The following is a 16,587-nucleotide window of genomic DNA, read 5'->3' on the forward strand; positions in this document are numbered from 1 at the left end:
AAAGGACTCATCTACTGCTCTGCACCAAACTGAAAGATTTGATAGGATTATATGTGCCCAAGGACAGCCCTCTTCTGGCTTCCTGAGAGAAATGAAGTGACTCAGAGAAATGACCACAATATTTTTTAAATGAAGTTATGCAAATCTGATAGGCTAAAGTAAATGTTTCATAAAACCAATGACTGTTTAAACTCTCACACACATTTATGGACAGTGCAGCCATCATGTGGCTTGTGGCATGCGTCCTTCAAACACATGATTTAGACCATTCAGCCACCACCGTATCAGCTAGTCAAATGAAGGTCAGCAAGCAGGGAAGCTGTAATGAACTGGTTTTCCAAACACCCAGAAAACTTGCTAGGACATTTGCACCACAGAAAGACAAATTGTCCACCCTCAATCCTAACACACTATCTCCCAACTCCACAGTACATTTTATATATTTTCCACTGAATATGCTCTATTAAGACAGCTGGGCATGGTAGCACACACCTATAATCCAAGCACTTGGAAGGCTGAGGCAGGAGGATCATTTCAAGTCTAAGTTTAAGGCCAGCCTAAACTACATAGCAAGACCCTGTCTCAAAAAAAAAAAAAAAAAAAAGACAAGACAGTAGTTATAAAATGTCTAGCAATTATGATAATGTTCATGTTCATGTTAATAATAATGAATAAAATGACATACAGCCTTAATAGTTATTACCCCATATCCATAAATTCACGTTAAACTTATTAATTTTGCTTCCACTAGGAGAGAGAGAGAGAAAGAACACCACACAAGGTACCTGGCAGTATATCAGCAGTATATAAAATTCAAGAAGTCCCTTCTATTCCTGCAACTTTAAGATTCTGTGCATGCCTGAAGCATGCTACTCCATTCATTTCGCAAAATTAAATGTAATGCTACCCCATGTTATAGACTTACTTCACTTTATGTGAAAATTACATTCCTGAAATATCTTGTATAAGTTTAATTTTGGGAAAGTGAATTGCATTTTGAATATAGTAGGCTCACTGGCTATTTAAAAACATACTATAATTAATCACTTATACAATGCCTTTTTTAAAAGTCTTTATACAGCTATGTGAACCACAATAAAACTCACTTTCATGGGTAAATTGTGGATTTGCTCTCTATTCTTTTAAATAATGAGAGGAGCAAAAGCAGTGGCCACAGTGACAGTAGTAATAATCGAAGCACTTGTGGCAGGAGGAGAAGGAGCAGTAGCAAGTAACTAACTTTGGGGTCACACTGCTAGTAAGTCATAAACGTGATTCTTGACCTTGGTCTACTCCTGCAGCCCACTCTGTTAACAGCTGTGTGCATTGAAGTAGCCGATCCCAAAACCCCAAGCTGATCTCTATTGATCAGTCTAGTAGAGTATCTGTGTCAAGGGCAGGTAGAGATCAGCTTATCTGAAATTAGATCTAGTTCCAAGTAAAATACCTCCATCAAAAACCATAAGAGATAACCCACACATTGTGTAATATATTTACAAATGAATAAATTTCCACACATCTGTGCATTAGGTCACAAGTTGAACTTCTGTTAGCACTGTTTTCACTAGGGACTGCTCTGATAGAGAAACTGTGGTAGGGAAGGGGTTACTTGTAAGACTGGACATAATTACTGAAGAAAAAATGGTCCTAGAGCATCACCAAGATACATAATATTTCAGGGACCCCTGCTTTTCCCTAACCATTTCTTAGAATTTCTGTATAAGTCTCCAAATCCTAGATCCTACTGGACTGGAGACTGATTGAGGGAGACCTCTCTCAGATGCTGTTCTATGCACCCTTCCATCATTCTGTATGGCCACAAGCTTGAGGGAGAACCTTCCTCCAAGCAGCTATGCCAGGGTACCAGGCTGGGCCCATCCTGACAGGGGTCTCGCTGAGGCTGAGATGGAGGAAAATAGATGCAGCCAGAAGCAGTGTGAGATCACCAGCTGGTTAGTCCTGCCACGAATCAGTGCCCAGAGGGTGAAATTATTCCCTCAGCAAGAGTTTACCTTTCATCATAGACCAGCTTCCAAAATTCAATGGTAGCACTTGTACTTGGCTGAATAACCATTCCCAAAGACACCAACTCCCAATCCCTGAACCTGTAAATGACTATGTTTTGAAGAGTCCTTGCAGGGTGATTAAATGAAGGTTCATACGATACGAGATGATCTCACATGCAGTCACATCTGTCCTTACAAGAAGAAGGCATAGGGAGATTGGACACACAGAAAATGCCATGTGAAGGTGGGAACAGACATTGGAGTGATGTGGCCATAAGCCAAGGAGTTATTGTCTCTGCCAGAAACTGGAAAAGTCAAGGGGAGGTTCCCTCAAAAGTCTCCAGACGGAGGTCGCCCTGCTGACACCCACTGTGATGGTTACTCCTGTGTGTCAACTTGGTTGGCTTGAAAGATGCCCAGATTCGTAAAGCACACTTTTGTGTGTCTCGGTGGTTCATGCGAGCATCCTTGGGGACGGTGTGTGGCCTCTAGTCACTTCCCCGCTAGCTCTTCCCGTGCTCTGCTTCCTGGCTGTTTGAAATGGTCAGCTTTCCTCCACTATGCCCTTCTGCCATGAGGGTGGAGCCAGCCAACCGTCCTCTAAAACCTCTGAAACCAGGAACTAAAACTTTTCCTCATTTAAGTTGTGGGTGTTATATATTTTGTCCTAGCAATAAAGAGCTGATTAATACACCTTGATTTCAGACTTCAAATCCCTACAAACTGTATGAAGGTGCGTCTCTTTTTTTCCTTAAGCTACCAAGACTTTAGCAATTTGTTACAGTAGACACAGAAACAATGCAGTGCTACATTCTTAAAGTGTTGTTTTTCTACCTAGGCAAACCACATTAAACCATGCAACACTGTTCTTGTACTACAAAACAATTCATTTAAGATGAAAATTCATTTAAGATGAAAATCATTAAAGACAAAGTTTCTTGAAGTTCAAATTTTTTTACTTATTTCATTTCTGATTGTTAAGGAGCAAGTGCACAAAACCTTTGGTTAGGGTGGTCTGCAGAGTGAGAGACGGGAGTCCATCAGTGTGAAACATGTGACATCAATGTGACACATGACACAGGACACAGCAGCACATGTCTACGTGCTGCTGGGGCCCATGAACTTAAACTAGCATCATTTGTTCACAGTGCTGGGCCACTGAGGGTTCATTTGTCACAAGGACATTCTTTTCTCATTGGAGCACAATGCTCATGTTTTCCATTTTCAGACCATGAAAACCCTCTCCTAAGGTCTTACCTAGTGTTAGGACCCAAAGCCAACCAGCAGGTTCTGGTCTCTCGACATCTTTCACTGGAGGAAGATTTCTGAATAATGCCCAGAAGGTACTTAATGCTGTGAAATGGGAACAGGAGGTTATATTTGCAGAGTAAGCTAGATTACTGGATAAGTACTAATGTAGTATCTTGGGAAACATAAAGCACACATTGAGCATATATTAGGATATACCTGTGGGTGTCATTTATTACATCCTTGTGACTTGATTTTTATCTTCAATCATTTGATGTCCCATCAGGAAAAATGACCCAAATACTATATGCCCCTCTTTCATCTTCACAGCTCCAAGTCAAAAAGGAAAAAAATTAAACACAAACCAGAGTTTCATATTTAGAAATGAGCAAATGTGCCTTCAAGTTATTCATCACCATCTAAAACTTAGTACTGAGTTAAGCAATTCGAGCCCAAAAGCTCATTTTCAAGAGCACAGTGCTCTGTGGCTTGAGAAGGGCTTAATAAATATGGTGTGAGTGAATGAATCAATGAGTTTTTGGAAAAGCCCCATAGAAAGTTATTGGTGTGTTTGTAGAAGAAATGCCAACAATAGTGCCTGGAAATTTGCTCTAAAATTATGAAATCAATACCTAGGGGGTGAGATCTTTCCTGTATGTGAAGAAGTTTCCTTAGAAACCAGCATCTCCCCCAGGAGAAAATAAAGTCAGAAAAGGGGAAGATGGAAGCCAACGAATTCATCATGTTAATGTCTCCAGAAGACCAGTTCAGTCTGAGGAACTGGATATCGGTATGTGGTACAGAAAGAAGGCAAAATGGAGAGAACCACCCCGAAATGCAGGAAAATGGGAAAGCACGTACAAGTGGCATAGGTTAGCAAGAGATACTTTTATGAGAGGTACATAAAGAAAGCCACTCTCAGAGCTTCGACACCTATACCCAGAGACCTCAGCATTCTCATAGAAAAAAGTAGCCGGCCTGGTGCTCATCAAGATTTGAGTGATAAAACTGACATTTCTAGCTGATGTGGTGATATGTACCTATAATCCTAGCACTCTGGGAGGCTGAGGCAGGAGAATCACAAGTTCAAGCCCAGCCTAGGCAATTTAGCAACTTAGTGGGACCCTTTCTTAAAATAACAAAATTTAAAAAGGGGCTTGGAACATAGCTCAGTGTAAAATCCCTGGGTTCAAACCCCAGTGAGTACTGACCAAAAAAAGAAGAAGCGAAAAGAAAACTAATGTTCCCCTCTCCACCAGGGATTAAGCTACTACCTCATGACTATCTGTCCATGCAGTTTGTCCTACAGCAAGGGAAAACAGTGCTAGACTGTCATAGTACATTGGTAAATTTGAATATCGGACCTAAATAGACTGATGGAGCACAGTGGCTGTATCTCCTTGGGTATAATCAGTGTCAATCATTAACTACAATGATTGTACTACTGGCATCAAAAACTGTACTACTGGCATGAATATTTAGTAAACAGTACAAATGCTATTTTTTCGGGTATATTTATATTTTTATATAAATGGGGAACTAGAGAAGGATTGCTGTTCTTCCAGATGGTTTTGGGAAGACTTGTGTGCATGTGTGTATGTGCTTTTCCTGTGCTTATCCATGTGTGTGTGCATGTGTGTGTGTGTGTGTATTTTCAAACAAATGACAGAAGAAAGATGATCTTTAAAATACAGGCTCAAGATATAGGCATACAGTAATGTTTCCAATAGAGGTAGTGAGTGTGTATGTTGAACAAATATATAAACGAAAAAAAATGTCTTTTATGTAAAAAGAATCCTGACTTTGTTGGTTAATTACTCCATTTTTGGAATAACTGGGTGATTTATAACTGAATTGGAAATATTTTCTGTAACGTAACTGAAACATTTTTGATCTGTGTGACTTAGATAGCATATAGACTATAGTTGACCTTTAAATCTTCCTTCAGATGGAAGTAAAAAATAGCCATAACTCTTGATGCTTTAAAAGTGTTCTTATCTGTTTTGTTTAAACTTTACATCACCTTGTGAAGCAAAGTTACCACTCTCAGCAAAGGAAGAGACAGAATGCGTGTGCTGAGGTCGCAGAACAAAGATGGGCTGGTGCTTAAATCTCCAAATTCCTGAGTCACCAGTCTTGTTTGCAGGATAAGTTGAATGCCACAGGCCCACGCCAACATGCCCTCGGCTGCACCACCCTTGCTCCACCCTTCACTGCATCTCACGTGGGTAGAGCAGAGGGCATGCAGGTTGAGAGGCGCATCCTCGTGGGTCCATTCCAGCACTCTCTGGGCCTGGGCAAAGCTGACAGCCAAGGTGCTTGGGACCAGAGCCCAGTCAGGCTGCAGCCAAGCCATCTCTAGGGCGGGTGCCTATGTGCTAAGAGCCAGCAGCAAAGTGGAAACACTTTCCTCAGCAAAGGTGATAGGAAGAGAGCAGGACGTGGGACAGCCCAAGGGGAACAAACAGTCCCTGCCTGGACATCAAGCACTCCACAGCTTTCCTCCAGGTTCACAGTGCAGCACTCTGGGAAAGTCCCTGCTTTTGGAAAGTCCCCAATGCTTCGGTTGTCTGCCCTGATCACTGTAAAGACTAGAAAGGCATGGAAAAGGATGAGCGAAAGGGGAGCAGGATGAGGGGAGGAGGAGGTTTTCACTGCTGAGCCTGCTACATGAAGATCTGGAGCAGCAGTTACCTCTCTTTGTACCCAGTCATCCCTGACCTAAGCAGCTGCCTCTTCCTGACAAGACATCCCCTACCCAGTAGTGCAGCCCATGGCTACCAATGGGCCAGATTGTACCTCCTGCTCAGCTCTTGGGGATGGGCAGCTATGAATCCCCTCTACGGAAAAGAACTGACATGAACGGAATCAACCTTTACATCCAACGTTTGCTCATCTGTGATCAGAAGAAGTGACAGATGAGTTTCAGTCTGAGAGCCAGGATGTGTAGGTGAAAGACAGCAAACTCAGACCACAGTAGGCTCAGAAGGTGGATCTTTGTTCTATTCAAGAACCCATTTTCAGAGGTAAAGCTGGGAGCATTGTAGGGTCTGAGACTTCTCAACTCAGAGTTGAATGTTTTCCTCTAAATTTAAAAGAAGGCTGCCTCCAGGATGGGATCATATTTCCACTGCACATGGGGACAGCACTCTCACAGAGTCTGCTGCAGCCCCAGAGCTCTCACTGTGCTGCTTATCCAGCCAGGGCTTTGCTCCTGAAAATCGTCTCCATCCTTAGACTTCTGCACCAGCCATCAATGACACCTCACTGTGACCCCTGAGGGGCCAAAATGCAGGGCAAGTGCCAAAAGCTCCAGTGTTTCTCTGCAAGCTCCAATCTTTTGCACAATGCGTGGCTCAGGCCTAAGGAAGATCCATGGCTAGAAAGGAGAAGGACAAGAAGGAGCAACAGGAGGCAGGCAGGGCTTTGGAAGGGCAGAGCTAACCCATAAAAGGTGGCACTGGATTAGAGGCAAGAGAGGTTCAGCTGGGCTGGGTTTGAGGAAAGCATCATGCAACAGACACGACAGGAGCCGTGAGGGGTGCAGGAGTCAAAGATGAGGGTGGGTATTTAGAGAGTTTCTGGGTTGTAAATTGAATGTCCCGTAATATCACTGAAGTGAACAAATGCGAGGCTGAATTCCTTGCCTGCTTCCACTTGTGGTGGAGCATGGCACTCTGAGCAGAGGCTTGTCCTTCTGCATGTTCCCTAGAACTTTGGAGGGCATCTCTATCATGCACGGAGTCCTCATGAGGGAGTCCAGACAGTAGAAACAATCTGCCTGGGGTTAGCTAGAGCACCATGACTCCAGGCTGTCGCTCATTCCCCAGAACTCACAGGTTGGCAAATATAACCTTCAAGAAGGGAAGAAGACAGACAACACACTGAGAAGGTAATCAGCACCGGAATCTTGCACATGTTGAATCTTCAGGATGGTTTCACAGGACAGAGTCTTGGCAGGTATTCACTGCATGTCACCAGGCATCTTAGCCTGGCATCTCCAGAAAGTTCTCAGCAGAAGGAGGAGAGGGAAAGGTGACTGAGAAGGAGCTGAGGCTGGGATTAAAGTTAGAAGCTAGAGAGCAAGGGCAGCCCACACGCTGCAAATCAGATGCCACGCAGAGTGGAAACACTCCACCTTCTCTCTCTGCTCTGCTATATGAGGGAGCAACAGTTGCAGGGACTGGGCATCCCCAATTAAAAGTAAGAACATGCAATCTGACAAGAAAGACTTCCCTGAAAATCTAGATGTTCTCTGGGAAGAATGAACTTCAGGGCCATGGGACCCATTCAGTCACACAACACCTTGTGTTTAGGAAGACCCAGGTTTGGTTTAAGGCTCTGTTGTCATCTTCAAATTATTAATAACTTCCAAATAAGAGGCTTCACATTTTAATATTTGCCACGAACTTTGAAAATTTTGTAGCCAGTACTGTTTCTACATAAGATTACTTGATTAATTGTCTAACATAAATATCCCTTTCACTTATACTAGCTTTTCTTTTTCTTTCATAAAGTAGATTATAATCCTAAGGGTCTGTCTGGTACTATATCCCACCCTTGTTATTTGCCTTGAACCAAGCTGGGCATGCAGTTGGTGACAATGTGGTGCCCACATTCTTGGATTGTTCTTACCTGGCTCTGTTTGTCTATTCATTTACTCAACAAATATAGTAGAGCAAAAAATTGGGCCAAAATTATTGTTACAAGATACCCCACAAAATCCTTTAAATGAGAAGGTTAAAAACAAGTACAGTAATGGCTTTAGGCAGTAGGCTGTCACCAGGGTCAGGCTAGATTTTCAGCCTCTATTCCTATGAGTAAAATGATGACCTCAGCAGGAGCTAACCACGCTTTAAAGAGAAAAAGCAGGACGATGTGTACATGCATGTGTCAGAGCCGTGCCAGCGCAGGCTTCTTTCCCATTACCCGCTCTCGTGGGAGCCCTGTCTGGGGCCGAGAACATTAACGCTTGGCTGCTTCCTGTTTCTCTCTTGACAGGGGTGAGTAATGCCGAGGTGCGGCAGCCAGGAAAGTCTCCCCCCTTCAGTGTGAACTGGGTCATGGGCAATGCAGATCTGGAGATTATTAATGCCACAACTGGGAAGAGGAGCTGCGGGGGCTCATCCAGGCTCTGCAAGCACGTGTTCTCTGCCCGGTGGGCACAGCTGTATGGTAGGGTAGGTGGCACCTGTCTTTCTGGGGAAAAACTGGCTACAGCTGGATTCAGATCAAGTCCTGACCAAGCTCATGGATGTGGGCCATCATTTTGTTTGAAATGAGGGTACTGTGGCAGGTTGCAAAATCCAGTTCCCATTGTACTCTCCCAACTGCCCAGCCCAATAGCGTTTCACCTGTAAGTTTAAGACAATGCTACCCAAGTGCAGGGTCCCCAGACCAGCAACATTAGAGTTCAGGAAGTGTGGCTCTAAGAAATCAAGCCACACAGCATGCCAACTGCTTTACCCAACAGTAGAAACAATCTGCCTGGGGTCATTAGAAAGGTACACACAAAATTTTTAAGATCAGTATTATTCCCAGTTTCGCTATAAAGACATTAAGGCTCAGAAAAAGTATGTTATTTGCCCAAATTTTACAAGTAATGAATGTCGGGGTTACAATCCCCCCTTGCTCCTGAAACTGACCCATTTCCCTGACAACAATGGTTTGAAACCTACTTTCTCTTCCATAAATAGGAATAGTAATTACATTTCAGGGGTTTAGGTTGAGTTGCATGTTCCTGAGTTTCAAAAGCATAGAAGACTGTAAACAAATAAACAAAAACAGAACAAATAACTGGAGGAAAAAGCCAACAAATAAAAAATGTTGTGTTCATTTTTCTATACATATTTAAACCAGGCAATGTCTCCCAATAGGCGTAACAGTGTTATTAAGGTTTAAACATTTCTGTCAGTTAGAGGACACTGAAAGTTGCACATATAGCTCTAAGCTTCTGCCTCTGCCACAGCCATGGCACATGGACATCAGTCTGTGTCCAGGCATCTACAGCCTCCATCCTGCCTGCTCTGGGTCCTTTCCCATGTCTCCCTTCTTCTACAATCTTTACCAGGTCAAGGAAGTTTTGATTTCATTGTTAAACAAAAAAAGGCTCTTCTTTTCTGCAGCCTGAAGATCTCCCCAGAAGACCCTACCTTCAGAGTTGCCCACCACAGGCCTGCCTTCCTTCCTCCTGACCCCCAACCCAAACACCAGGAACTGAAGCCATATTTGGCTCCAAACTTTGCTTGTTACAACTCAGAATCCTGGTGGAAAATACACAGTTTTTGTTGTCATGTTGATCCACTAAAAATAATACCTCAAAACTCTTTGTCTTTCTAGCATGTCATGATGTTATGTAATACCTACAACCATCTTTCCCTCACCACCAACTTCAAGCCCCTAATCCTCCTCCTATGACTAAAGAAAAGTCAGCCCTAAGTTCATTAGTCTTTCCCACTTTCGATGAAGTCAAATTGCTTCTGAGTCTCTCAGGTGTGACTCCTCCTCTATCCAGCCATATTAGAACTCTCACAAAATTCCCTTAATAACTGAATTTTCCAGAGAACCACATGATAGAACTTGGTAGTTATCACTACAGTTGCTCCTTATAGTTTTGCTCTTTTGTTCTAAAGAAAAAGCAAAGACTGAGCCAAGAGTAGGTGTTCTGTATGTAAAACGCCTCTGGTACAGGCTCCTATTTCTACTGGCAGTTAATTTCCTCTCTTTCTCTCCTTCCTGTCCACAGCTGAGCACAAGGATACCCATCCATGGAGACACACCATCCATGTACTGTGAGGCCAAGCTAGGGGCCCACACTTACCAGTCTGTTAAACAGCAGCTGTTCAAGGCTTTTCAGAAAGCTGGCCTGGGCACCTGGGTAAGGAAACCACCAGAGCAAGATCAGTTTCTACTAACTCTCTAAGTTGTTAGACTCCTTTGCTACTGGACCACAGTGAAGCATCTGGAGAGGATGGAGTCATGTGTGTGGAGCAACATGGTGTGTCCATTGGTTCTCAGCATTCATTTTCCTTCAGTGTTCCAGAAACACACAAGTTCCATGTTTGAATGAGTAACTATATTTGAATTCAGGACATACTGCTTTTCCTTAGGCTTCTAGTTCCTAGAACATTGTCCACCATACCTAGAGGTAAAAGTGCCATTGTATTAGCTCCATCTGTTCTTGGTGGTATCAAAGGAAAAGCTTCTATTCTGGTGAGGGGAGCTGAGTTGCAGCCTTGACAAGGGGTACTGAAGTGTGGCCAGTTAGAAACTGGCCCCATGCACCATCCTCTGGCTTCCCTCCCTTACCATGTACCTCTCTACTTACAAGTTTGGGTCTCACTAGCACAAATTTATGAGACATTTGAAGGTAAGCCACAAGTAAAGAGAAAAGCCATGGGCTCCCCCCAAAGAAATCAACAGGAATGCTCTATTATTTTCGTTATTCATTTAGATGTCTTATTCCATCTTCTTTCAAAGAGGATTTGAAATGCACAACACTAAAGAACAACTAAAATAAGACCAGAGAAATGAAAACCATTCCTGCAACACAAAGGAATACTTATCCAAGGCACCAAGGAGTTGTAATCTATGATATAAGAAAACCATTTCTAAACTTCTTGCTAAGTGAGTGTTGCAAACCAACACATACTTATTCAGTCAACCACAACACTTTGTTTCTTTTGGTAGATAATGATAGATGGTGAAGTTTGAGTTATATAAGGGTTAGCCACTACCTACAATCTCCCCACCAAGTAAAAGGGAACTGAGTCTTACACCAAATTCTGACTCTTTGACAACATTTTTATTGTAAAACAAGCACCCAAAAAACCCACATTCAAGATGATCTTTAGGTTTGAGATTTCATTTTAGGTGTTCTAATCACCATATTTCATAACTAAAAGAACTAACTTACAAAATGGAATAGGCGGGATTCTACCACCTTTAGAACAGCCATCAAACCAAGTCCACAGCTGGGCACAGGACATTTAAAATTTAGTCCACAGCACTATTCCTGACAGGAGAGGTCCTAGATTCACACAAGGGAGAGGTACACTTTTAACATACCTTCTGTCAGCATATGTTCCTTGAATTATTTTTGTTTTATCACTAGAATTCATTTTGAGCATTCATCATGCCAATTAACAAGTGTCTAAAAATCCCTATATGAAGTACATTATGTTAAATAACCAAACATACAAGTAGTCATTTCCGGTCTATAGGGTCCCCAGTTAGAATTCCATCATACCACCCCACAGAAATGTAAGCATTGCATCGTGCTGTACATAGTCTAGTATAAACGGCAGATATAACAATGAGGCAAAAATGAAACAAACTGAGTTGTAGGTATTTGATATAAGAAAACAAGAAGTAGAGATACTAGTATGAAAATAGAAACTTTTCCTGGAATTTGATATGTGGTCAAATTTATCACTCAAGTCCTTCTAGAAAAGAAAATGGGCACTGTAGTAGACAACCTTTTTAAGATAAAGTTTTGAAAAACATGAACATGTTTTGCACATAGATGATTCATAATATGCTTTCATAGAAACTGAAGAACATGAAATCCTACTTCAATGTAAAAACTAAGATCAAAGGACCAGTTTAGATTAGATTCCTATAGAAACCTTAGAGAACCACAAAACCATGAGAGCTGATTGCAGCTTAAACACTGACTCAACCAGTAGATATTTAGAGCCAGTCTTTAAAAGTATAGGGGCACAGTTGGTTTCTGGTTAAAATCTAAGGCCTTAACCTCAAATTACTGGAGTGTTGCTTAGAGAATACTTCACATCATTGTACCCCAAACAATGTTCTTTGTAGAATAAGACTAGCAGCAGCAGCAGGATCTTAACCATGATGAAAAGAGGCAGGTAGGGTATCTCACAAAAGGAATCAGTTAAAGCCACTCATATGACTGATTCAAGAGACATGGAATGCAATTACCTTCCCAGTAATTAACATCTCTACCTCCCTGGATTGAAGCTATGTGGCCATGATTCACTTTTTCTAGGCATTAGCTCTTCAAAAGAAAATACAAACAGACTTAAGTAAAACATAAATATCTGCTTGTGAGGAAAGCTACCCACCGACTCCATTTTACCTTTAGTACTAGCATTGAGAATCAATTAGTAAGTGATTCAAAAGGAGATATTCTGGAAGGAGATGAAGACTTTGCAGAGCACTGTAGCAAGAGAAGAGTTTTCCATGAAGCTAAAAGTAAGTTTAGGAAACTGGCGCTTTTCCAAGGACATATCTGTCCAAGTAGATGTGAGATGAAATGGGAAATGGGACCAGGCAGTAAATGGAGAAAGGGTATGATAGTGTGAGAAAGCCAGGGGCTAGGGAAAGAGCCTTCAAGAAGTGGAGGGACTAGAGGGGAGTTAAGAGCAAGAGTGAAAGGACTCTGCATTTATTCGCTGAAGCAAACAGGAAGCCAAATTAAGACTGCACACCATGACCAGATGGTGCCATGTATATGCTGCACCTGACTGGGGAAACCTGATCCAGCTTAGAAGTGGCCAGTTACAGGATTCTGGTGCAGTGTCTGTTATACCTAGAAGGGACAAGTCATATTACCCTGAGACAAAAGGGCCAGTAATAGAAGCCTGAGTATCTCATTCTCATTCAGTGTTAAGAAAAATATCTCAACACTACTTTAGGCTAGGTCCATCCTGCCTTTTTTGACTGCTGAATTAGTCTTAAAGGCAAATCCCCAATGGAGATTTGTAATGAGAACAAAACACAAATAGGTGATGTGTAATTTCTAATCACTCTGAATAAACCATAACTGAGCAAAACAAAATGAAGATGAACAAAATATACAGTCAAAGAATTCCTAGGCACCTAAGTTACCTTCCTCCCCTATCCATCTGATGTGCATCAGAACTACCAATTCCATAATTCTTTCTGCTTCGTTTGCTCTCAAATTTTCTGTATTCTATATTCACACCTATTTGGCTCCATGACTACAATCCAAATAAAATCAAAACCATGCTTATCTGCCTTCAAAACACACATTGCTTTCTTACTGGGGAAGTTAAGGTTTCCTGCCTGGTTCTTAGTCAAAAAGTCAGTGTCTGATCATTTCTGAGCCTTTTTGCAGGACTGAGCCCAGGGAAAAAGGCCATGAGGCCATACAGGTTCTGCTCATCCACCTCCAGCACAAGGTTTCACAGCAATGTGTAATATAAAATGTTCACTTTAGGATTGCTTTGGCTTATGTTTTTGCCAACGATAGGATTTGTGAGTCTATAACTGTTTTTTCCTTTTTTATTTCTGTGATTCTCTTTAAACTTGTATATATCTCTCACACCACTACTGCTTTTGTGATGTCTTGTTTCTCAGAAATGTCAAGCAGAAATGTTTGCTTTTCAAACAAACACATAGTTCATATTTTTTTCATATAATTTCCTTTTCACTGTTCTTATCAATAAGGTTAACTTTTTTTGATGTAGTGTTTACCATATCTGGAGAGCCATAAGCAGTAAATGCATAGTATATCAATTCCCAGAGTAGAATAGTTAGAGTATTTTGATGAAATCCTATTTTTAGATTATAAACTTCAAGATGAGTCTATAGTATCTTGTTTTAAAAAATTAAAAAGACAATTGAAAGTTAAATATAATAGGCATTTTTAATTTAGGGAGACTTAGATACTTGTTTTTTAAAAAGCCATTCTAATGAAATAATCTAATTGGCCAAAAATAATATAAATATCACTTTCTAACAGTGACCAAAGGGATGTTAGAAGAAAAGTCTATCTTTTTATGTACTACCATTTGAAAGCTACAGCCACTTTTTTGGGCAAAAGTCTTTCACTCAGCACTCAGCAAAACCTGATGTACCTTTCCTAGTTTCTCCATCACCGTTCTCTAATACAGCTTGCAGAGTCCATAATCTAGTCCAGGATTAGGAAATCTACTGTCCTGCACATTTTGAAGAGCTATCACTCTGAGTTTCTACAGAATTCACAGTTGGAGTGGAGAATTACAAGCTCTGTACTACAGGAAAGGTCCATGAAGTAGCTCCTCGCTGTACAAATCCACTCCATCCGCGAAGTCCCGCAGGAAGTTTCTGCATGGGAAGAGCAGAAATAATATCTGTGAGGGATAATTATGGCAACGGATGGAGAGAGGACACTGTGGAGGAGGACGCAAAGATGGAGAGGCGGACACACGTGGTTGTCCATGGTCCTGACTCATTGTTGAACGTTAGAGCACAGCTGTTTCTGGGTACTCTGGCATAAGCGCACCTCCAAAGTTCTTTCACGAATTTCAAATCAGAAAAGTGAAGGATGCCGGGATGAAACAGAAACAAAGAGACAATCTATGTAGACGACCAGAGATACAGCCATGGAAAGCAATCAGAGTTTGTTCCCACACGGTTTCTCCTACTAGTCAGCTCTGAAGAGGTGACCGTCGCCACCACTCTTTGTTCGTATATCCACTAATTCTACCTTTCTATTCCTTTCTCATCATTTTTCTCTCCCTTGCCTCTCTCTTGCCCTTCTTTTGTCTGCTCCTCCCTATCCCTGAACTTCTGCCACTTCTGTTTTGATTTCTTAGTATAACAGAGAGGAATCAAGTCTCAGGTCTGCATCTGGCCCTGAGCTGATCTATATAGTAGATTGGTGCTCAAGGTGAGGATGCCCCTGTGTGTTCTGTGATACTTTGACTGCAGGGATTTATGATGGTCTTTTTGGACTCCTGAAATATTTCCATCCAATCTGACACAAAAGGAACACAGATGACATGTTTCTAGAAATTAAGACCAAATGGTATCATCCCTACAGAGAAATGTGCACTGTATCAAACTCTGGTGAAGGAAGTACCTTATTTCCCTACTCATCATTTTGAATTCAAAGTTGGAGAGATGAAATATCCTTTAAAAATAAATATAAAATTAGCTAGATTATACTGCCTCTTTTCACAAGGCACTAGATTTCTACCACTCTGCAGTACATGCATAAGTAAAAATAAAATCTTTCCCCGCAGTGCCCAGTCAATTTTCAGCATTTTTAAGCAAAAAGAACTTAATAAATAGTAATTCTTAATTGAAGGTATGTACATAAAAAGCATGATTGAATGGCAATATTGTACCAATGGATGTACATTTGTAATATTTGTAAAAAAAAAAAAAACCCTTAAAATATGAATTTACATGTTAATTTGCCTCTTCTGTAAATTGCACTTCAGTGATATCTGATAAGTGAATGTTTCTGTTAAGTGAATAAAAATATCAAGTAAAATTGTTCTTTCCTGGATTGTTGAGCCTTTTTGATTGAGTAAAATTCTACATATGTCTGGAATCCTATAATGTGTGGGTTTCATTAGAGGTGAAGGGGGGCCTGCCCATTCCAGAGAAATGGCATATTCAACTCTGAAACATTTTTCTCTTTGTAATAGTTATGTTAATTAATGAAAGGGGTCAGAACAACAGTTAGTAGCCCAGATGTTACCCTTGTAAATTTAATGTAAATGAACTAGTTAAAATACCATAGAACTAGGAATGAAAAGACTTACCTTCTAGCCTTGAACCAACATCTCATTAACTGTATGAATCATTTTATGCATGACTTTGCACCTCCATTTCCTGTCAAGTGTGGGAAACAAGACATTCTACAACTTCACAGGACTGTCAGAGGGAACCAGTGAAGTTACAACGTTATAAAGCTTTGAAAGTAAAGCATTATAAATATGTAACATACTGAGTTTTGCACTCAAATTTGCTTTCTATAACATGAAGTGCAAGTGTGGGTGATAATTTTCCTGTAGAACACTAAGCCAGATGGATATTAGAGTATAAGAAAAATCTAAAACTATCACTTAAAGATGCTTATAATCTCAGTTCTATATAACATTGTATGTCCTAAATATTCCAGAGTTCAGTTGAGCATTTCCCAAATAATACATTTTGCTCTTTTTTGGGGACATAAGTTTGAACACAAGTATGTCCAGAAGGAGACATAAGTTTGCTAGCTAAAGGGACTTCTATTTTCATTTTTCTCCCTAGGAATAGACAAAATTACAAAAGTGCTGATAATAAGTTTCGTATGCTCTCACTTGAGTGATCATGGGTCAGATTTCTTGTTTGAAAGTATTCCCCTCATCCATCAAAATGTCTGAAATCCTACTGTACATTCCCTTCAGTACAGGGTATTTCTTCCATTTTTTTCAATCTGTACTTATCCCATATTAACCACAGTAATGCTTAGCACAAGCGAGGGTGTACACGAAAGCTCAGGCAAAAGGCAGAACTACAGATCTAAAACACCACAGAAAGATTTTGATATGTTTTCTACCTTCAGATGGGCGAGCATTTCCTCTTGGTT

General features: G+C 41.0%; 1 protein-coding gene across 1 annotated transcript in view; it reads left to right on the forward strand.

Annotated features, from left to right (window-relative positions):
* Window positions 1-15,504, forward strand: part of Adarb2 (adenosine deaminase, RNA-specific, B2 (non-functional)) — a 322,725-nt gene extending 307,221 nt beyond the window's left edge. The window contains exons 9-10 of the mRNA XM_013513649.1: window positions 8,256-8,434; window positions 10,000-15,504. Coding sequence (XP_013369103.1) covers window positions 8,256-8,434; window positions 10,000-10,176 — 356 coding nt within the window. The 3' untranslated portion in view covers window positions 10,177-15,504. The remainder of the gene's footprint in view (window positions 1-8,255; window positions 8,435-9,999) is intronic.
* Window positions 15,505-16,587: the final 1,083 nt, after the last annotated feature.

Source organism: Chinchilla lanigera, unplaced genomic scaffold (assembly GCF_000276665.1).
Source record: "Chinchilla lanigera isolate Chin_1 unplaced genomic scaffold, ChiLan1.0 scaffold00020, whole genome shotgun sequence".
In the NCBI taxonomy this organism is placed as follows: Eukaryota; Metazoa; Chordata; class Mammalia; order Rodentia; family Chinchillidae; genus Chinchilla; species Chinchilla lanigera.